This window comes from Eupeodes corollae, chromosome 3 (assembly GCF_945859685.1).
Source record: "Eupeodes corollae chromosome 3, idEupCoro1.1, whole genome shotgun sequence".
NCBI lineage: Eukaryota > Metazoa > Arthropoda > Insecta > Diptera > Syrphidae > Eupeodes > Eupeodes corollae.
The window spans coordinates 134,255,711-134,279,180 of record NC_079149.1 but is presented as its reverse complement, the minus strand read 5'-3'; the positions used below and the strand labels follow the sequence as shown (position 1 = coordinate 134,279,180).

Here is a 23,470-nt window from a genome sequence, read left to right as displayed (position 1 = left end):
AGCATACACGAAAAATTGCCTCCGTGATGTCAAGCAGGTAAACCTGGGGGAGCGCAACAAGGTAAAACTATTTGAAGAGCAAAAATCAAGCGTATTAAACAAATAATTTGGAGTCTTGTTAAAAATTAGTTTGAAGAGAAGCAAAAAACACCGATATTTAAAAAAGCTTCCAAGTTGCAATTTAAAAGTTGACGAGCCTGAGAGGTTGAAAACAAACCGACCAATGGCATTGAATGCTACCTTTAGCTTACCAGCCAGTTGGAGTCAGGATCTACAGATATCTCACACCCATACGTTACTTTTGGTATAATAAGTGATTTAACCAGCTTTAATTTAACTTGAGTAGGCAGAATTGATCTAAAAACCGATAGTCCTTGGAGTGAAGAATACATTTTGGGGATAATAGTATCGATATGGGTGTCCCACGTTAGCCTACTGTTGGAAGTTATACCTAGGTTTTTTTGCATTTGTGACTTATTCGATTTGGCAAGCCAGGGTGGAAAATTTTCAATTTGGAATAGCTTTTGTTTTTTCTGGATTAAGGACAAGTTCATTCCGAGTTGACCAATCGAATATTGAGCATAAATCAATGTTCATTTTTTCTATTGCATCTTCAATCATACCGATAGGAAAGCTTACAGTATAATTGTGCATTATCAGCGTAGATGGGAAACTGGCAGTAAGATAAAACAGATGGCAAATTATTAATAAACACAGAGAATAGTAAAGGACCAAGGATGGATCCTTGAGGAACACCAATATTGACAGGAAGAAACGAAGACATTTTACCGTTACACGATACGGTCTGCATGCGATTAGTTAAGTACGAATAATTAAGATTTTTTGTTGTGTCAGAAAAATTGAAATAAGTCGTCAGTTTATCACAGAGAAGGCTTGAGTTAACGCAATCAAATGCTTTGGAAAAGTCAAGTAGGGTTATCACAGTTGTATAATTATAGTCTAAATCTTGTCTTATATCTTCAGAAACTTTTAATAGGGCTGAGATGCAGCTGTATCCAGATCTAAATCCCGATTGGAGGGGGTTAAAAAGACGTGTATCTTCAATATAATTTTTGATCTGGTTACTTAAGATAATTCCAAAAGCCTAAGATAAAAAAGGAAGGATAGCTATTGGTCTGTATTCCATTTTCTTTCCACGTTTAGGGATGGGTATAACTTTAGATTTGTTCTAGGAGGTGGGATAGATAGAGGTCATTATGATGATGTTGAAAATGTGGGTTATGTGAGGAAGTATGAAAGGAAGAAGGATTTTTAAAAAGTCTGGGTGTATGTTGTCAAGTCCTACCTACTTGATATTGACCTACTGAACAAACAGAAAAAGCATCGACTCTATCGTTTTCCGAAAAACTAGATTGCCCAGTTGGGAATTGAGTTGGGGAAGTAGAGAACTTTCGATTCAACTCCTCTAAATCAATGTTGTCATCGGAAATAGAAGAATCTTTTCTTAAACCAATACTCTTGACTTCTTTCCAAAAATACTTGGACGAACGATTTGAGTTAAACCTGTTGTTATAAAAATTGTATTTAGCTGAATTTATTAATTTACTTAAAAGTTTCCGAGTTGTTTTTAATTGCCGAAGCATTTCTAGGCAACCAAATCGTTTCTAACGTTTGTATGAAACGTCTCTTGTTTTCATAGCTTTAACGATCTCAAGTGAAAGCCAAGGACAACTACGCGATCTAATTTGACGAGTTTTAATGGGAACGTGTTTATTAAAACAGATAAGTAATTGCAACAGTAAGACATTCAATTTGATAATCAACGTTTGATGTTGCCAAATTTGAGTACAAGTCAATAGATGAGCAATAACTAAATAAAGATTCGACATTTATCTTACGAAAATCACGATACTCGAAGTATTGCGGAAATTCGCTTTCAAGTTATAAATCAAAAGTTGGAAAAACCAGAACATGATATGAAAACACTGGGACGGATAACTGACTAGAACATTTAACAAGACTAACATCGTTTACAAGGAAAACATCAAGAAGGGAAGGGACACAGTCAGACTTAAAATGTGTTAGTTCAATGTCATCAATTTTTGCTCCAAAACATGAAATGGAATCGGTTAAGGTGTCAATTATGACAACCACCTAGTTTTCTGCCTGTGTAAGGTGGTTCAACTCCATTCGATTGAATAATATCTAATAAGAATTTTGAAAATAATAGTTGCCATGGTTGACTTTTTAAGTTGCTAAAATAAAAGTACAAACTGGATGCTTTGTGTATAAAAATCTACTTTGTATTATTTTTTTGATAGCATTTTTCAAAAGAAGATAGTGTTTCAGTATTTAACTTTAAATAATTGATTCCCTAAATTCTTGGGAAATCATACCTGTTTCCAACACCTCGTTGTAAACTGCAGTAAGCTTACTTATTAACTCAACGGTTCCATACTTAAAAAATTCCGCTGGTATCTCATTGGTGCCTGCGGCTTTCCCATCCTTCATTTTTTTCATTGCTGCATCTACTTCTTCGTTTGTTTATCTCTGTCCAAAACTTCATTATAAATACCCAGATGTACAAAATGAAAGATTTTTCTTCATTAAATGGATTTAGCAAATTTTTCAAGTGGTATGCCAAAAGCAAGGCCCTCAACTTGGGATGGATTTTAAAGGTTTTACCATTCCAATTGCTTACCAACTTCCAGAAGTCCTTCGAGTTCATAAAATTTTATAACCGTCTAGCTTCTGCCTCAAAGTATTTTGTTTTCTTTTGGAAACACAAGGTCTTGTAATAGGTGTTTGCTTAAAGATATTGTCTTTTAAAGTTATAATGGCTTGAGCGACGATAAGCTCTTAACCATCCAAATGATAATTTTCTAGCCTTTTTACACTCAAACAAGGGCGCTATTAAGATTTATTAAGATTCATTTGGTATTGAACTCTATTTTTTTGGTTCCACCTAAGTTTTGGTATGAGACTCATAGGCTTTGAGTCCTCAGTTACCATCGAAAATATATAAGTCACAACTAATAGGAAGTGATCAGAAAAGGGCACATTTTTAACTTTGAACTCAATTATTCGGTCGTTCCAATTATCTCTAATAAGTCTGTAATCAAGTATCGGACTATCGAACCCTGATTGCCGACAAAAGTAAATTCGGCTTCCTTATCCGCCCAGCTGGTTCCATTGATAATTCGAAGACCATATACATCTTTTATGTTACTGCCATTGAATTTCTTAAGCAAACGTATTGAAGCAAACGAAAGCATGAAAGAATATCTTCAAGAAAATTGTCTCTTAGTTATTTTTATTTAAGACTGAACTTAAAATAATGCTCAAAAACCAAAAAAATTGCTTAATTACAATCTGGAAATATATTTCTAAAAATAACAAACTTTTTAGCAACAATGTCAAAAAGTCACTAGAAATCTTAATTCTATCAAGACTAAAAACATAAAGAGCTGTTACCGTAGTTTGTTTCTGAGCTTCACTACCTGGGTTCTCAGACCAATCTTGTTTTGAGCAACCGAAAAAACCACACATTTTTTACAATTCCTTCTTATTTGTTGATTCAACGATTTTATCAAATTTCCTAAGTGATTCCATCAATTTTATTCTAATATTATGCTCAATTAATTAATTGTTTTTTAAAGTTGCAACACTCATTTTTGTCGTTAAATTCATTTTTTGTAAACGTTTATTTTTACATTCATCTTAAAGATTTTCAGCCTTTAAGGAATTCAAAATAAAGTCCTTTTTGTCTAAGAAGAACGAGAACTTTTAAAAAGGTGGGTTTATCGTGCCAATTGAAATTCAATTCGACCAAACATTAAAAAATACCTCACCTTTGAAACAAATTTGATGTAATAAGAAGGTCAAAAAAGGTATTGTCCACCCTAGATAAACATGACTTGATTCTCATTACTCATGTATATACATTTGCCACAAAGAATACGCTTTAACCTTCGATTTCTATGTGATTTCTTGTTGGTCTTGTTTCTTTTAAGTAATCAATAATTTCAACCAACGTAAAATGTGTAGGAGGGCATTTCTAGAAGAAGTTATACCACTTTCTCTACAGCTAATAAATAACACGTCGATGTTACGATGGACTTTTTATTTATTATTATTTTGTATACAAATAAACTGAAGGTATGTTACAAGTCTTATAAAACCTCATTACCTCGTAATTTTCTACGGTAGTGAATTTTACTTCATTTAATGTAAAATTTAAAAAAATCTCTAAATAAATAAAACTTGCAGCTTCTTAAAATGCATCTAGACAAATATTCGATAGGGTGTTTGAAACTAACTCAATTCAGTTCATAATTATAACATTTTATTACATAACGATTTCTTCGAAAGAAAAGACATTTTTTAGAAATTTGTAGGAGGCAACTTATCAGAAATGTCTATCAAATAAATCCGTGCTGAAAATAAGTTTATTTAATCTCCGAAAAAAAAATCTCGTTTATCTTCCATTATACTTTTTCAAGGACACTCAATAAAATTAAAATACTAAATGTAAACATACGATATCTCTTTTACGTCTATCAAACCTTAGATTTCAGATAATTATCAATGCAAATATACGAAAAGGGTGTTTTTTAGAGGCATACACTTTTCAAATACAATATGTAATTATTTTGAAATTTCCTTTTTTCGTAAGATAACTTTCAAGAATTATAATTTGGCTACGATTGGCTTAAACCTAATCTAAGTTGAGGGTCCAAGATTTCATAACTTCTTTCAAAATTTGTGACCGTGTATCGGTAAAAACGTTTGTCTTCTAAATGGTCAATCGTTTTAGGCTTATCAGTGTAGAATAGCGACTTCACATATTCCCACAGAAAATATTCAATCGTCGGTGATTTTCAAATAAATTTGAAAAAAATTGGTAGCGTTTTTCAGCTGTTAGTCTAAACCAAACTTTTAAGTGTCAAAATTGTTTCCAGTTAAAATATGATTGCCAACTTAAATTTTATACCTTTAAAAACACCCTTTACATCACCCAAATCTATTTAGTAAACAAATCAAAAGCCTAAACATATTGATTGATATATGAATGTACACATTTTCCACTGCACGCTGCTTTTCATCACAAACGCTGATGTGTTAACAAATTGAAGTACTATACAAATACTATAGCTCAATCCTAAAAGCTTACAATTTTCCTCCTCTGTCAAGTGTAATAGCATTTGCTTTGGAAATTCTACCTGATGATGGCAAAATCCAATTGAAGAGAATATACGCTCTGCAACAAAATGCACGCTACAAACAAACTTAATGAAAAGGGTACTTCATTTTACCACAGCAGCATCAGAATCAGATTCCGAATCAGAATCAAATCAAAAGCATCACCAGGAGTAGAAAATTCTACACAACAGCAACAAGAAGGAGAGGAGTAAAAAAGAATAAACAACAATAAAAAAAAGAGAGAGAGAATAGGTCTATATTTTCAAAACCTAAAAATAAGCAGACAAAAAATCAATGGGTTTTGTAAACATCGTCACCCAGGACAACCAGAGAAATCAACATCAACAATCCCATAGAGCATTATGTCCTCAATGCGTTCCACTTGACAATCAATATCTAATGTTTACTCAACACAGCCAACAACCAAACAACCGCCAGGCAGAACCTCCTTGAAGCTTGAATTTGTCGGCATCGTCATCGTTATCGTCGTCCTTTTTGTCGTCCTGTCGGTCGTTTTTAAACATTCAAAAAATCGATTCGATGTTATGCCTTCTCGTGATTTCGTTACATTTCGTTAACACTTTATCGGTGGACTTTCATTAGACTAAAATGTTTTAGGTCCTTACGAAGGCGCTGGGGGGAGAACTAAGTTCTAAGAGGAGAAAAAATAGAAAAGGATTTCTATATACGCGTTTTGTGCCACGCATAACTTGCCATTAAAAATAACTGTCTGTTTAGTTAAGACATTACACACCGTGTAAATATAGAAATAGAACACTGGAATCCATTTTCGTTTTATTGTTTTGTTACTCCAAAGTAGCTCCAAGTCTCCATCCTCGTCCTTTGTACCCTGTCTCATGTCTCGTGTTTTCAGAGCAAGCATCCCCTTAAAGGAAGCACAGTATTATTAACCAACAAGGCGAATATTTTACAAAAAGAAAATTCAGTTTTGTGGTTATATGTAGTTGCTTATGTACAAAAGGACACAAGACAGAATTGGAGGCAATTCTTGTGAAGACCGAAACAATTCTACTAGACCCAACTCGACGACAAGGATACAGCCAGCTACACAACGAGGTAGGAGAACAATTATAGTTGGTCCTGAACTTCGAGGAAGCTCTAAACACGCAACTGTTCGCTCGTGCCCTTCTAACAACTTACACTTAACGCTGTGATTCTTTCTTGGAATTCACAATCTATATGTGCTTTGCTGTGCATCGGCATAACATTACGCCAAGGATGACGACGACTACGACGACGGCAATGGCAACGTCGATGTTACAGCGTTGGCGTCGTTATTCTAGTCCTAGTCGTAGTCGAAGACGTCGTCGTCTTCATCGTCGTTGTTGTTGTTGACTGCCAAGTTGGTCGATATGATTTAACCACCATTGCTTGGAAGACACCCCGAGGGAGAATTCGTGCTCAGTTCATTGTTCACCAAGAGCGTGTATTCTAACATCAGAACTTTTGTGCTAAGACTCTATGTCCTATGTCATATGTCCTATCTATATACAATATACATAGCTATAGTATTTGTGTTTGCAGCTGGTGCTGTGCAGTGCAGCTTACAATTTGTGAGCTTAGTTGGTTATATTAGAACAGGACGATATATATATAGGTATATGAACAAGGACTAGGTAGGTAACATTAAACGCCTAAAGGAAAACTTTAAGGGTGAAGCGACACGATGCGATGGCGGCTTTTTCTTCTATTCTCAAATTGTAAATTATCCTTTCTCTCTCACAATTTCACAATTTACATTGCAATGCATATAAGGATATCGACCAAAGTCTACAAGGATGACTATCTTCTATACAAAAACTACGAAAACGATGACGATGAGAAGAAGACTATGAGAACATTGTTAAACATACAAGGAACTCTTGGGCACTTGGTCGATTCTAAGACGGGGAGAGGGGCAAATCTTAAAATAAAATGTACGATGAGAATCACGAGACAAGGAGCAATATGCAAGAAAGTATAAAAGAAAAGCTAATAGCACTAAAACACAAGGAAGTTGTATTTCGTCAAAAGTTTTGAAATTAGAAGGTATAAAAATGCAACGCAAAATTCAAGTGACATGACAAGTTTTACGACGTTGCGTCGGAGGATTTGTGTGGTGATTCCACGCATTTCTTTTTACTTTTCTGAAGAATCTCAAACTTAAGAAAAGAAAGTTTCTTAACCTTTTTCAAGGGAGTTATATGAACCTATTTTTTACGGACATCTCTGAAAAACTTTAAACATTTGCACAGTATTTTTAACGACCATTAAAAATGTTAAAACCGTTTTTGTAAGTTATTAAGCTGAAATGTGATTTTTCTATTTTAAAAACGATTTTTCAATTTACTATTTCTTCATATTTTACCAAAATTAAAATCACGAAAAAGTTACTTTGACATTTAGTAATTTTGTATAACTCTTCAGATTTTCTGATTTTTTAAATTTTAATAATTGTTAAATAAGTTGTGAGTTTTTGATATTTTAAATTATTAGATCCTTTTATCAGATTTAGATCTGTTTGTTTTTTTTCACGACTGTTACTGTTTGGCTGTGTTCAGATGCAACGATTTTTGTAAAAACATGATTTTAATTCTTGATTTTTTTTCTAAAATTAATATCACGAAATGGTAACTTTAACTTTTAGTCACTTCGTATAATTCAAATAACTTCAGAGTTTCTGATATTTCAAGATTTAAGATCGTTAGCTTTGTTTTCACAAAATTTGTACCTTAATTTCTTTATAATTGCTAAATGACTTGCGATTTTTGACATTTCACATTATTAGATCCGTTTGTCGATTTACATCTGTTTGTTTTGTTTTTTTTTCACGAACTGTCACTGTTTGGGTGTGTTCAGATGCAACGATTTTTGTAAAAATATGATTTTCCTTCTTATTTTTTTTTTCTAAAATTAAAATCACGAAATGGTTACTTTAACTTTTAGTAAATTCGTATGATTCAAATGTCTTCAGAGTTTCTGATATTTCAAATTTATAAATTCGTTCCACAGATTTAAGATCGTTTGTATTGTTTTCAAAAATTTTTAAATTTTAATAATTGCTAAATGAGTAAGTTGTGAGTTTTTGACATTTCACATCAATAGATCCGTTTGCCAGATTTAGATCTGTTTGTTTTGTTTTTTTTTTTTCACGAGCTGTCACTGGGTTTGTTCAGATGCAACGATTTTTTTTAAAATATGATTTTCCATCTTGTTTTTTTTTTTTAATTAAAATCACGAAATTATTACTTTAACTTTTAGTCACTTCGTATTATTCAAACGTCTTCAGAGTTTCTGATATTTCAAATTTATAAATTCGTTCCACAGATTTAAGATCGTTTGCTTTGTTTTCACAAAATTTGTACTTTAAATTTTAATAATTGCTAAATGAGAGAATTGTGAGTTTTTGACATTTCACATTAATATATTCGTTTGTCAGATTAAGATCTGTTTCTTTTAATTTTTTTCACGAACTGTCACTATTTGGGTGTGTTCAGAGGCAACGATTTTTGTAAAAATATGATTTTCCATCTTGATTTTTTTTTATTAAAATAAAAAGTTTTTACTTTAACTTTTAGTCACTTCGTATTATTCAAATTGCTAAATGAGTGAGTGGTGAGTTTTTGACATTTCACATCAATAGTTTGCCAGATTTAGATCTGTTTGTATTTTTGTTTTCACAAACTTTTATTGTTTAGATCTGTTTAGATGCAACGGTTTTATTGAAATTTCATCAATATTTTACTTATTAGTAAATCATTAAAATATTCACAAACATTTTAGACAAAATTTAGAAAATTCATAATTTAATTTTGAGGCACTTCTTCTTAACAGTTTGATATCCATTGGTCACTAACGGGTTTCTTTTGTAAGCTGTCGTTTTATTTTAATATTTTATCAATTCACTGATATTTTAAAAGCAAACAGTTTTGAGAATTTTTTACATAAAAAGTGTATATTGTGTATATTAGTATAGTCACTGCTAAAAATGAGTTTTGGATTATGGTATTAAAGCCTTATTACGAGAATGTTACCTTCCAAAAGAAATTAGTTGATTGTTGAAGGGATTTTACATGAGTTTGGTATTAAAAGATTTAGACAAATAATCTTTGTCAACCTTTCCTTTGCTTGAAGATAGAATTAGGTTTTCATTGACTCAAAGTGAAGTGGCCTTCTTCACGTTTTATGTACATGCATGCTTTTTAGCAGTTTTTGAGAAGCTTATTTACGTTGTTTCCTTGGATGGTGAATTAACTATTTTATTTATGAACTACTGTCAAACGACAATTTTGTATACTTGCATATTTTGTTGTTTAAGATATCTGACAATATCTGCACTGTCATAAATTGAAAGCACTCACATTTGAAACCTGTCAAACTTGGTTGTCATTTGAAGTGTCGTAATATAAGTTCATTATTTGTTATAATGAATCACCTAACAATCGAATAGAAATTCGTTCGTTGGTTACGTTAGGATCCGTGTTTTTTTTATATATTGTACGCGCACTCAAGGGGATATAAATACTCTTATAATAATTATACACAGTGCGAGTAAATAGGAAGCGAGATACCGATGCACGTTTGTTCCACTGTTCGGTAAGATAAACCATGAGATCACCGGTGGACCTATTGCAACAAAAGCCATTCTGCCGGTCATTAAGAAACTTCCGTTTTTCAAGATATTTCTTAAGCTGAAAATTGATTAGCGTTTCCATGACCTTCAAAAGAAGGGATGTAAGTGCAATTGGTCGATTTTTAGATGGTGAGGAGGATTCGGCTTTTTAAGGGACAGGCTGGACAAATGCAGTTTTCCATCTACTCGGAAAGAGATCTCTAGAAAAGGTTACCTATAGTGAACTTTGAATTGAGGACGCATTAAGAACCAATATTTCTCAAGTTGTGGCAAAAACACCACCTACAATGTGTGTAATAACTGACTCCATTATATAATAAATATTTATATAAATACGCAAAATAAAATCAGCTGCCAAATGTGTAAACAAAGAATTTAACATTCAAATGTATTTGGCTACTCTAGGCCCGTTAACAGCTTTTGACTTTCATTCTTTTTTTTAACTATACAAAATATTTTATCGGTCTTGAAAATTGTTTCTTAAGCTTTTCTCTGATTTTAAAAGTTGCATGCAAAGTTACCACTATTTGACGATTGAAAACGTCAAATTTGGTTAACATTTCTGTTCAGTAAGACTTTCCAAATTACTATGAATAAGGTTTATCGCCAGAACAATGCTTCGAAATTTTGGAAATTCACTTCGAGAAGCTCATGGAGCACTTTTTTCATTTTACCGTAATAAGCGAAAACAATTCCCAAGCTATTATCAACAATACATCCAATAAAACTGACTGTTTTGTGGTCTTAAAAAACCACCCGATGTGTTGCACTTGTGCTTTTCCGTAAATAAGTAATTAGTTCTGTTTGTTCACTTTATTAATTGAAGTTCAAATTTCTGTCAAAAATTCATATAAAATAAGTGGGAAAAAACTGACAGTTTTTTAAAAATAAAAAAAAAATACTTTAAATTCCGAGATTTTTTTTGTTGGTATCAAAAACGTTTAGAATTTCTAAAACTTCAAAAACTCTCTCCTAAGTATTTTCTTGACAACAATACTTAAACTTTTCACGGAAAACTTATAATATTTGATGAGGAGATCGTTCAACTATATTCCCTTGCATTTTCATTTTTCATTCGCCATTTGCTTTTATCAGTCTAATTATTATATATTTCTTCACTAGAGAAATGCAGAAATAAGTAAAGTGCGAGTGGCAGTTCATGTTAAATGTAAATTGCAGTTTAAAAGCTCAACATTTTACCATGAAGACGACACAGAGCTGTCGTCACTAAATGTATATAGGTATATAATGTCGTCACCATATTCCATGTCTCCTTCGCCGCAGCACCGCCGTATCCTTTGGCCGTAAAACGTACACTTGTAGTTTTACGTACAAGTACTACGAGTATATAGTAAAAGTCTTCTCCGCACTTTGTGATATTGTAAACATCTCATTAAGGGACAGAAAATTCAACAATAAAAAAAATTAAAAAGGACTCGAAACACGTAGCGTAAATTACTACAACGGCAAATTCACAGAAGGATAAACTTTAAAACTATTCTCGTTGTTTTCTTTTTTTTTCCTCTTATTTTTATTTCATTCTCCTTTTTGTTGTTGTTCTTACAGTAGAGCAGTTCTTGTGTGTGCTGGTTTTTATGTAGTGTTTGTCTGTGTGTTAAATACACACATCCTTTTTGCTATACGTAGTGGAAGAAGTCGAAAGTTTCCGCCTTCTTGGTCCTACCAACTACTCTAACAACGATGACGAAGCCAACGGTTGCCACTGTGGTGTTTTCTTCAAAAAACAAATAGACTTCATAGACTTATGGAATGAGTATATTGATTTATGTAATGAATACATAAATTATTAAAATTTGTACACATTTTAATTGTAAACATATTTATGTACTGAGCAAATAAGTTTATGTAATGATTACATATTTTTCAATATTTATATAATGAGTACACAGTCATGTAAAACTAATACATGGGATAATGTAATGAGTGCGTAGATTTATGTAATGACTACATAAATGTCTCTAATGAGTGTATATAAATTTCAATAACTAAATTTTTCAGTTCTACATCAAGATATAAACAATGTTTAAGCTTATGTAATGAATCTATAAAATGTATAATAAATAAATACATTTTCACTCATCACTTAGTTTACTGGTGTAATGTTTATTTAATATTTCCATAAAATAATTAATTGCATGTGAGGAGTTAAAAGGACAATGACTTAAAACTTCACTCATCACAAAATTATATTAAAATGACGGATTGCCGACAGTTTTATGTAATGATTTCATTTGAAATTGCAGTTTATGTAATAAACACGAAGACTTCTTAACTTAAAGTTTGCTAATTAGAAAAGGTTGTTCTCATTACAAAAACTTACAAAATTTGTTAGGATTTATTGATTACATGAGTGGCTGTATTCAGTTAGGATTTCGTTATGTAATGAATACATTTTTGTGCTGAGTACATAGATTTTTTTATGAGTACAGTGTGGGAAAAATTGCGAGGGAGTTTTCATACCTGACATTTCTCAACTTTTATCATTCGTCAATAATATACAGAAGGTTTCTGTGAGCATGAATTTCTTGGGAGTATTTTGCTGTTTCTGGAAACGTAAATGAAGTTCAAACGGTTTCTCGGAATTGAAAGGATATCAAAAACTTAATTTTTAGAAAAGAAGATTTTTTATTTAGGAAAGATGTATTATAACAGAATGCAGGTAATTATTCGAGGAACTGATATTTTCAACTACAAAAATGAAGGCATTAAATATGTATAGTCTTAAGGACAACGAGAATTAGTAATCCTTAAAGCAAGTATTTTTTGTGTTGTCATAACAAATAAACTGCTTAACATTTAAAAAAGAATATAGGTATATAATATTTATTAGCGGCAACCCTAGAACCAACTGAGGTGTATTCTCTATGTGCACCAACTAGCTTTGCACATTGCAAAGTGTGTACATTGTTATCGGTCCATTCATGCCCTAAGTTGTGCACTGAAAAATAAAGAACTTTTAGTCAAGCTTCAATATACGAGAACAAAATATAGAAGACTGTTGTTTGTTGGGCTTATGGGTAGGGAATATTATGAAGTTGCGTAGAACATAGATGAAGGTGCATTGAAACAGAAAGTATATCTATTTTGCGTTCATGCATGCTTATTGCTTATGAGGATGCAAAATGCTTGCTTTTTATGGATTTAATTTTTGAAACTATACATATTATAGTCTTTTATGTACCTGCTACATGATAAATTGTTTTTTGAAATTCGTATATGAAATTACGGCGGAATCACTTTAAAGTTTATCTATATTATGAAGCTTCCGGTCGTCTTTATACATAACATACCCTGTCGTATTTAGGGGAAACAAGGAATAACTTTGTATAGCGATTAAGTGTTTAATCCAACGAATTAATAGTCAAAAAGTTAAAAAGATAAGAATCAATATTTCACTTTAAGCTAACATTTGTAGGTACATGAAGTGTATATTAAATATGCATGGTTATTTCGTTGATCTTATAGAAAGTTTCTATGTAATTTAAGTTGTTCATTAAAATCTAAGATCTGTGAAATCATTAAAAAAAGAAGCTATTTAGGGCAACTATGTACCTCAGTGATGTGATACTCTTTTATTTTCTTAATTTTTTATTCGTTATTATCATAAAGAATCCCGGCCTAGTGATCAACTTTCGTTGATCTTAGCAAGTTTCTATGTAATTTAAGTTGTTCATTAAAATCTAAGATCTTTGAAATTATTATTATTAAAGCTATTTAGGGCAACCATGTATAAAGAATCATGCTCTTGGGACTTACAACTCTCAATTCTTCTTGCAGCCACGATTTGTCAAGGATGGACCTTAAGTTTTATGCCAAATTAGATCGCCTATTTCGAGAAGCATTGTTTATTACAAAAGCAACTCTTTGACATTTGTTAAGTTTTTCGCAAGGTTTTTTTTTTCCAAAAAGCCAAATTATCATTATAGGAACTTAAAAAAGGAAATAATCAATAGTTTAAGAAAGCTGTATTTTTGTAGATATTGGGGACTTAATTTGTATGTAAACAAAACATGCAATTGATTTTGTTTTTATTTCACCGAATCTTAACAACAATATTTTCCATAATGTGAAATAAGTTTTCCAAAACACGTTTTTTTAATATTCGAGTTGCAAATCAATTTAAAACAAATTTGTAATCAAGTTTTCTCTTTTTCCCCACTCTTACAGCCTAAACCTAAAGCCATATTTTTAAGATAAAAACTCACAGTAGTCTCGATACAAATTTTTGGTAAAAAATCAAAAATTCGAATTTTCTCAAAAACGACCTAAGATTTGTATGAGAGTTTTTTTTATTTTTTTTTCTTAACTTGCATTTTTTCAATGTAAAAATATATTTTAGTTTTGCTTCAGAACCGTTAAATTATTTTTGAAGTTTCTCAGGAAATAATGAAAAGATTGAAATAAATTTTCGTTATGAATAAGTTGCTTGAGTAATACATTTGTGATGTATTTGATTCAATTTTTTAAACAAATATTCAATAACTTTAAAATTGGAAGCCATTTTCAAATTTCTGTGGTTGAGTTCTCAAAAAAAGTGTCGTAAAAGTTTAATTGATTTTCTGATTTTAGGATCTCATAAAATTTTAAATTATTATTATTTAATAATTTTATAAATCACAACTTTCAATTCGAAAATATACAAAATATTAACACAACATTTTCAAATAAATTGCCATTCAATCAAAATATCGGCATTTTGAACCAAAAATTGTCTACGAGGTACTACAAAAATATCAAGAAAAACCATACGGAAATCAATTTCATTCAACCGAAATCTTAATAAACAAAAACAAAGGTACTGAGTTCGATAAAAGTTATTAGGTTTTGAATTAATTGTAAAACTTTGTCAAGAAATTTGCCCATCGTTAGCCACTGAAACTAATACTTTTGTTCAGTAATTTTTGTAACTGGGTTTCAAGAATCAATACAAATTGGCATCAACCCGGCCTCACCAAATACACAGCATAATCTTGACAGCGTTAATATTCGGCCTGAGATAAAAAGGAATGAGTGGACAGTCTCTAGACATTCTTTTTGTTTTAATAAATCTAATTTTTACCATCAGCTACGATGCGATGAAGTATGTCCTTTCTTTTTTACAGCTGAAGCAATTTTCCACAGACCAGACAAAACCTTGGCTTCGAGGTGTTATAGAACAAAGTTCCCTATTTTTGAATTTTCATAATAACATAGCTTAAAATGACTTAAAGAGTAATTTTCCTTACGTTTGACATGTACCCCTAATCAAGCTTCTTTAAAGGTTTTTGACCTAACCTAACGAGGACGGTTTTCCACGAAATTTTGTCTATCTTTTAGAATCGGAAACATGAATAGTGTCAAAACTATTCCTTGGGGTTTTTCCATATTAGGAAATTTTTGGAGGAATTACTTCCTTACTTGCTTACTTATGGTGTCGCTACAGTTCTGTGGGAAATAGGACCTCACCCAACAAACTTCTCCATCGAGCTCGGTCCCTAGCAAGATATCTCCAATTTCGCGCTCCAAGTTGGGTGAGGTACCCTTCCACTTGTGCGCGCTACCTGTTCAGCAATCTTCCTCTACTGCGATGTCCTGTGGGTGTGGATTAGAAAACTTTCCGGGGTGGATATTCCGGGCATTGGTTTTCATGCGCTCTACCCGACCCAGCCATCTTAGTCGTTGAACTTTTACCTTTCTGGCTAAGTCTACGTCACTGTACAGCCCCTACGGCTCGTCGTTCCATCTTCTCCTCCACTACCCTTCGATGCATACGGGACCGTAGATCACACGAAGAACTTTTCTCTCGAACCGACCCAAGGTGCTTTCATCCGCATTTGTCCATGCTTCTGCACCGTATAGCAGGACGGGGATGATAAGGGTCTTATATAGCGGCACTTTGGTCCCTCGAGAGAGGACTTTACCACTCAATTGCTTTCTTAGCTTAACGAAACAGCTGTTGGCAAGAGTTACTCTGCGTTTGATCTCAGCGCTGGTGTTGTTTTCTGCGTTTATAGCGGAACCTAGGTAGACGAAGTCCTTGACTACTTCAAAGTTACGTCTGTCGATGGTGACGTTTTGACCAAGACTTCGGTGTAGTATGTTCTTTCTTGACGACAGCAATTACTTTGTTTTGCCCTCGTTAACCGTTAAGCCCATTTTGGCGCCTCTGTCTCAATACTAACAAAAGCCCCATTGACATCACGCTGAGTTCTTCCGACTATGTCAATGTCCTCAGCATATGCCAGTAATTGGGCAGACTTTTGAAAGATAGTGCCTCTAGTGTGAGCTCTGCACAATTCTTTCAAGTACGATGTTAAAAAAATCGGTTGACAGCGCATCGCCTTGTCTAAAATATTGTTTGACATCGAAAGGTTCTGTTAAGTTGTTCCCAACCTTTTTGGAGCAGCGTGAATTCTCCATGGTAATCCTGCACTAACAGACGTGTTTGGCATGGATGCCAAAACTAGACATGGCTCTATACAGGGGCCCTGTAGATGCTGTCATATGCGGCGTTGAAGTAGATGAAAAGATGGTGGGTGTCGATTTGGTGTTCTTGGGTTTTTTCCAGGATCTGCCGTAATGTGAATATTTGATCGCCTGTGGACTTTCCTGGTCTAAAACCACACTGATAAGGACCTATCAGGTTGTTGACGATGAGCTTTAGACGTTCACATATTACGGCAGAGAAGATTTTGCAGGCGATGTTAAGTAGACTGATTAATCTATAGTTGGTGCCGTTTAGAGGGTCTCCCTTTTTTTTGGAGGAATTAGGATCTTAATATTTGAATGTGTTACATTTAAACTTACAGAGAAAAGTACGTAAACATTTAAAAATTTCCTTAATGGGATAAATTCCTAGGGACATTTTATTCTCGATAGCTCCAAATGTGTCAGCTGTGTCTGTGCCTAATTCATGGCTTTTAATGTATGGCAAATTCGAACAATACCTACTTCTGGAGCCATTTGTTGACAAACATTAGGAACTAAGTATGCATAAATAATAATAAAAAGCACTTCATTATTTTATCTCAAAAGGTAACACATTTCGAAAAAATTGATGGAAGACAAATTTTAACGTTCTCCTTTCGAAAATTAGATAAGCTTTGCCTCCATTATTAACTTTTCCATTAATGAACGGTTTCATAGAAGAAATATTATTTCAAATATGAAATTAATTTCTAACGTGAGTTATTGTAACCGTCAGTTTTTAAGAATCTACATCAATGGTTTTTAGACAAATTGAATTGACAGTTTAAAAAAAAAGGCCAAAACAACCTAGCCTCTTTATATTTCTTCCCAAATTATATTTTTTGTATTTACCTCCAAAATCGCGATTTTCGGAAAATGATTCTAGGATTTGTTCTGTTCTGTTTTTTCTTGATACTTAAAAACTGTATCTGTATCTAAATCTTTGTATCCTTTATTTGTTTAAAATAGTCTATATATACAAATTTTAATTTTAATGTCACTTAATTTTCTCACGAAAAGCCCAAAACATGATAAGACCAAAAATATTTCAAATCCGTTCTTACCCAAAAGCACACATTCCACCCTAACTATTTTTTGTTAAAGCAATATTCATTTAAGTTAATTTGAAAATTGTTCTTCTTGTTTTCATTCCAGGAATCTCTCCTCTCTTAAACAAAATACAAAACCAATAACAACAACAACAAAACCCATAATAACTCCAATCAATTGCCAATCCTTGAAGGGAGTCCAAGAAAAAAAATAAATAGAGAAAAGTAAAACTCACTTTGACTGATTGTAAGGACTTTACCTTCGCTTTTCTCTGTGTAACACAACCACATCGCAACAAATACCCATCAATCAATGCCACCGTCTACAAAGGACTGCATCAGCAACAGAATTGCATTTAAAGTAAATAACACCAAAGCCATCAACAGCAGCAGGAGCAGCAGCAACAGGAATAGCAGTACTAGAAGACCAGCCCATCAGTTAGCCTCTTGCTGATAGCTCGGAGAAGGATAATACACGAGCTCCTTTCAGCATTTTTTCTTTGTTCATCCTGATTTCATTGAAGGATATCCATTTTATTTCGGCTCCAGTATTAACAAACGAGAAAAACCTGAAGAAGAAGAAATTGCAGTACAATGACTGCCAATAGGGCGGCAGCCGAGGACGACGATGGTGGCACTCACATCAGGGGAGGATGCAAGTCCCTCAGCCGCAACAGGATCAGTGATAGTAGAATCAGAAAAGGAACCTTTAAATCATCAGAAACAGCAACAGAAACAACGGAGCAGGAGGCAGCTGGAGAGGAGTTATCATCATCGGTATCAGTCGATGACAAAACGATGGGCACTTTAACAAGTTGTATTACTTATAGGCTCAGAAGCAGACACAGATCCTCCTCCTATTCTGAACTTGACTCCAACAACAACAACAACAATAATAACAACAAAAACAACAGCAATCAATGTAGACACCTAACTATTGAGAAACCACCTGATTACAAGCACCACCGTCGTCACTTTGACCATCCCAACAATCATCAGCAACAACTGCAACTGCAGTTCCAGCTGCATCAGGAACAGAAAGTAGAACAATCTACAACAGCTACACCACCATTAACATCAATTCCACCGTCGTCGTCATCGTCCTCGTCGTCCTTGTCGTCCTCATCGTCATCGTCGCCAATGGCAACCTTACGCTATTCTTATCCCAATCAAGAGGAACCAGAGGACCAGGAGCAGGAACACGAACAGGAACACGAACAGAAACATCATGTGAAACAGCCCCAAAGGACTCTTCTAACAACTGCAACAAAATCAACACCAACATCAACATCAAAATCAACGTTGTCAGTGCTAAAGTCCTACTCATGGCTATTTGGCCTCCTTTGGATGTTGGCCATTTTGAGGGGCGGACAGGCCGGTTTTGCCTGCCTCAGCAATCCTTGTGTGTTTGGCGTTTGCATTGATGGATTAAATAGGTAAGTTGGGTGGGCTTTTGATGCATTATACTTTTCGTTTTCGTTTGATTTTCTTCTTTCTTTTTTTTTTTGTTCGTTTTGTGTTTTCTGACCACTTAGAAACAGGGATGTTAAAAGAAAACAGTTAAAAATTTAAAACAAATTAAATGAGTAAGAAAATTTCATTTCGACCAAAAATCTCTCTATTTCATTAAAGTGTTTCAAGTCTGAACGATTTCAACAACTTCTGTCTTCAAGTTTTAATAGGCTTTATCAATTTACGTCGGTATTGTGTTTTTAGAATTTTCGCATTTTTTTGTTATTTGGAAATTCTTTGAAATACAAAAATCAAATGGATAAGAAAAATTTCGAAATTTTGTTATGAACATTTTTCCAAAAGGAGCTCATTGGAAATGAAATGTTTCCTATTTGATTTGTTCCCTCTTTGGAACGTTCAAAAGTTTGTTTCTGCTGTCACTGTTTACCGAAAATTTATTTTCCGGATAAATTCACGATAACAGAAAATATTCCGAGTGAAATTAATTCTCCCAGGAAAACTTTATAAGAGATATCCTGATGTAAGTTTCCCTCAAAATTGTTTTCACTTCCCAAAAATGTGACTATAAATAGTCACTTTAGATTTACTTTGACTGGGAAAATGTATTTTAAGTGAAATTCACGATCCCAGAAAATATCCCAAGTGGAATAAATTCTTACGTGAAAATTAGCCAAAAAGAACCTAATCTGGGTTGTCATTAGTAAAATGTCTCACAGAATATTTTCTATCTTCCAAAATTATGAATAAAGTTCTTTCTAATGGGAACATTAACTTCCAGTTAAATTCACGATACCATAAAATAGAAACTAACGTGAAAAGAATTTCCCTTCATTTTTCTTATCTTGAAATTGTGAATATGAATAATCCCTTAAAATTGTTTTCTGCTGGGAAAACTTGAAAATGAATTTTTCCTTGGAGGTTTTCGTAAGTAAAGTTTCCCCCAGAATTGTTCACATCTCCCGAAATTTATAATATGAAAAAATCATTGAACTCTAAAAATGCATTTGCAAGGGAATTTTAATACTCGTATATCAGCAAATAATTGAGTGTAAAGGTTATTCTCCCTTGGAGATTTTTTACTTGGGGTATAAAACTTCATTTAAGATATTGTGAGTAAAATTTCCTTCAGATTTTTTTCAATTTTCCGAAATTGAGAACATGAATAATTTCTTACTACTGCAAAAGTGTATGTCCCAGATAATTCACGATACCATAAAATTTGCCAAGTGAAATGAATATTCCCGATTGGACCCAATTTAACTTAATGTTTAACTATAGTGAGAATAATTCCCTCTGAATTTGTGCAAAGTTTTGATATTGTGAATATAAATAATCCCTTGAAATTTGTTTCTACAAGGGAAATGTACTTTTATGGAATTTTACGATACCACAAAATATTAAAAGTGAAATATATCGTGCGATATATTTTCCTCCGATTGAATCAAAGTCAAAATGAATAATTTCTTAAAAAATATTCATTCTTGGCAAAATACACCTTAGGGAAATTTTTATTCACCGAGTGAAATAAATTGTGAGAAAGAATAATCCCTTTAAATGTAATTCTAATTAAATTCATGACACCAGAAAATATTCCACGTGAAAATATTCTCACATGAAGATTCGCGATTAGTTTTCCACACCTTCCTAAGTTTTGAATATACAAAAATGATTTCTGAAAATACCTTTCTACTGGCAAATTTGTATATCCAGGGAATTCACAATAAAAGTGAAAGAAATTATCCCTCGGAGTTCTGCGATTGGGTCTAATAAAACTTCATTTGAGTAAAATTTTACTCTGAATGTTTCATCTTCCTAAATTGTGGATATGAATAATGCGTTAAAATTCTAACTACTATCATTTTAGGTTCTATGGAACTTTGACTTTTATTTCAGCAAACAAGATTTGAGAGTTTCAAACACTTGTAGAGAAGTTAAGCGAGGGAAATTCTTTTTACGAAATCTTCCAAAAATTATTGATGTGTCTTGAGCTTTTCAGAATTTAAAATTCAGTTTTTTACTTTTGTTGTTTAAAAAACGTTCAAATTAAAAAAAAAAAAACATTGAAATTAAGTTATTTAGGATTTGCTTTTTTAAAACCTTAACTTAAAAATGTATAACATTACTGGCAACCTAGTTTCAGCCTAATTCTTTTTTGGTTTTTCGTTTTTGTGTGTTTTTGAACAACACACATTCCACCGGATGGACGAGAGGTCTGCTGCTGTTAGCGTTGAATGTTTTATTAGAAAATGCTTGTTCCTGGTTTGTACCATACTGAAACTTATCCCTCGCTATCATGATGATGATCTCGATGATGATGAAGGCTTTTTGCGCAAGGTTTTCAGTTTTCACTTGATTCCGATTTGCCTAATACTAAAAGCACTTTAAAAAAAAAAGAAAACTCGTCGAACTAATGGTTTACCGGGGTTTTGTCGGAATCTTAATTTATTCTGCTTTTGTGTTTTTTTTTCCAAGGAATTTTTAATACTGCGGAATTTTTGTTCAACTGATTAAAGGCTTTAAATTAACTTATTTTTGTCTTCATAATTTTTATTTTTTTAGCTCATATTCATGTTATTGCATAGATGGATACACAGGGATACAGTGCCAAACAAATTGGGATGAATGTTGGTCGGGGCCTTGTCAAAATGGAGGAACTTGTATTGATGGAGTAGCGTATTATAATTGTACATGCGAAGATGGATTTTCAGGTAAGTCTTTAAAGAAATGGCAACTATTTTTTAAAAATGTGCACCCTTAAAGATCTATCAATTGACTTTTGATAAATATCAAATATAAACTGGTAAAAGTGTTGATAATTGAAAATGTTCCAGACTGTTGTCAGTTGTAATCAATTAAGAATGGTTTCATTTCTAAATAAATAAAGTTTTGCAAAAAAAAAAAAAATCAATCAATATTTATCAACTATAACAATTGATAACTGAAATTTGCAATACAGACTATGGTTTTTATCCAACACACCTGAGGAAGTTTTAAATCCAAATGTTACTAGTTTTTAAAGTTTTCAAGGTATCTAAATCATCAAGAAATATTTCTGGTGAGGATCTTTTCCATTCAGGAAGACATCTTCCAGGCTTTTATGGAGGAACTTTTCTACCATGAAAATTTCAAATTTCCTCATGCCAGTCAAACTTGACAATTCTATTTATTGGTTCTCATATATGTATATTTTCTATACCTTCATCATAAATCTTTGACATATCGTTCGAATAAATTTCTGATTTTGATAAATGTTACGTTTACTTCAAAAATATGAGGATGAGTGTTTGATATGTTTTCAAACTGGCATTTAGGTCAATCATTCTGAATAAACATCCTTGTTGTAGATTCTATGATATTTTGCTATTGAAGACCTTGACCAACAAAAATGCCTTTAGTTGGGTAAAATAAATGTTAGAAAATAATTTACAAATTACTGCTGGTAGGTTCAGGTATAAGCTTTTCAATTTTCTCACCATCTTTGTTTTAATCCTGCGTACATCCTTTTTATAGGTACAACCAACAACAAAAATAAAAAAGAGAAAACCTAATTTTGCCCTTAAATAAATTGGAAATCTAATAATTGCATTATTTTTCTCTCAAGCAAAAAAGAAATATTCTAATTCAATAAATTGGATTATCGCATATACACCCTTATTCAATTCAATGAGAGAGACAAAATCCTTCCACAACATTACCCAACCAAGAAAACAATAAAAATTTTATCTTAATGGCAGGTATTCGGTATTTATAGTATATTGGTAAGATATAAAAAGAAAATCCTTTAAGGATATCTCAGAAAAGCAACAACAACACAAAAATAATAAACAAAAACAAAAACTCATTTTCAAATCAGAGTAATCAGAAAAATTTGTGTTCTCCCAAAAAATAACTGATGCCGAAGGATTTTTATATTTATAGATAATCCTGCATCCTATAAGTTAACTCATCTCATAGGTATAGAGGCGGCAACTTTAAGCTTAAAATTACTTGGGTAACACGTCTGCAAAAGTAAAAATTGATTACGGTTCGAATTTTTGTCCATAAATCTAAATTTGTCATCGGATTGGAATACCGAAGAAAAAAAGACGTGTTCATATATTGAAAAAGGACTATATCTATGTTCGATTGGTTCGTACATAGATCAGAGCCAGAGTTATGAAAGGAATTTTCAATAGGCATATCGTTTTTTACGGGGTGGCTCATATTTTTGTTGACCAATTTTAAGTCTCTTGAGTTTTAGCAACATAAATTTATATGTATGAGAAAATAAATCGAGATTTTTCTCCTGAATTTGGAACATGACATGAGAAATCGATTATTTTCTTAAAGATGACAGATGTCAAAGAAACATAAAATTTTACAGACATTTATGTGTGTCACTCCTAGCGAAATGAAGTTTTTGACATTTGTGAATATAAGTTCCACTAGAGGAAACATTTACCAATATTATTGGTTTTCAGAATTTATTGTAGATTTTTGACAGGTTGAACATTGAAAATTTCTGTCATTGAATAAAATATTTCTGATTAAAATCTAGACGCGACATTTTTTTGACATAAAGCTGTCATTGGAATTGTTCAAAATCGATACACAAATCACATTCGATTTATTTTTTGACAGCTCTTTAGGAAATGAGTTTTTGTCAAAACTAATTGAATAAAAGAATGTTTTTAGCAATCAAAAG

At 32.5% G+C, this 23,470-nt stretch overlaps 2 protein-coding genes across 6 annotated transcripts in view; one reads left to right on the top strand and one right to left on the bottom strand.

Annotated features, from left to right (window-relative positions):
• Positions 1-23,470, top strand: part of LOC129952880 (protein eyes shut) — a 133,087-nt gene that overhangs the window by 24,717 nt on the left and 84,900 nt on the right. For all 5 annotated transcript variants that reach the window (XM_056065804.1, XM_056065803.1, XM_056065805.1 and 2 more), the window contains exons 3-4: positions 17,420-18,749; positions 21,346-21,494. In XM_056065804.1, coding sequence (XP_055921779.1) covers positions 17,908-18,749; positions 21,346-21,494 — 991 coding nt within the window. In that variant the 5' untranslated portion in view covers positions 17,420-17,907. The remainder of the gene's footprint in view (positions 1-17,419; positions 18,750-21,345; positions 21,495-23,470) is intronic.
• LOC129952881 (MKRN2 opposite strand protein) overlaps positions 1-23,470 on the bottom strand; it is a 134,592-nt gene that overhangs the window by 32,416 nt on the left and 78,706 nt on the right. The gene's annotated exons all lie outside the window — the stretch shown is intronic.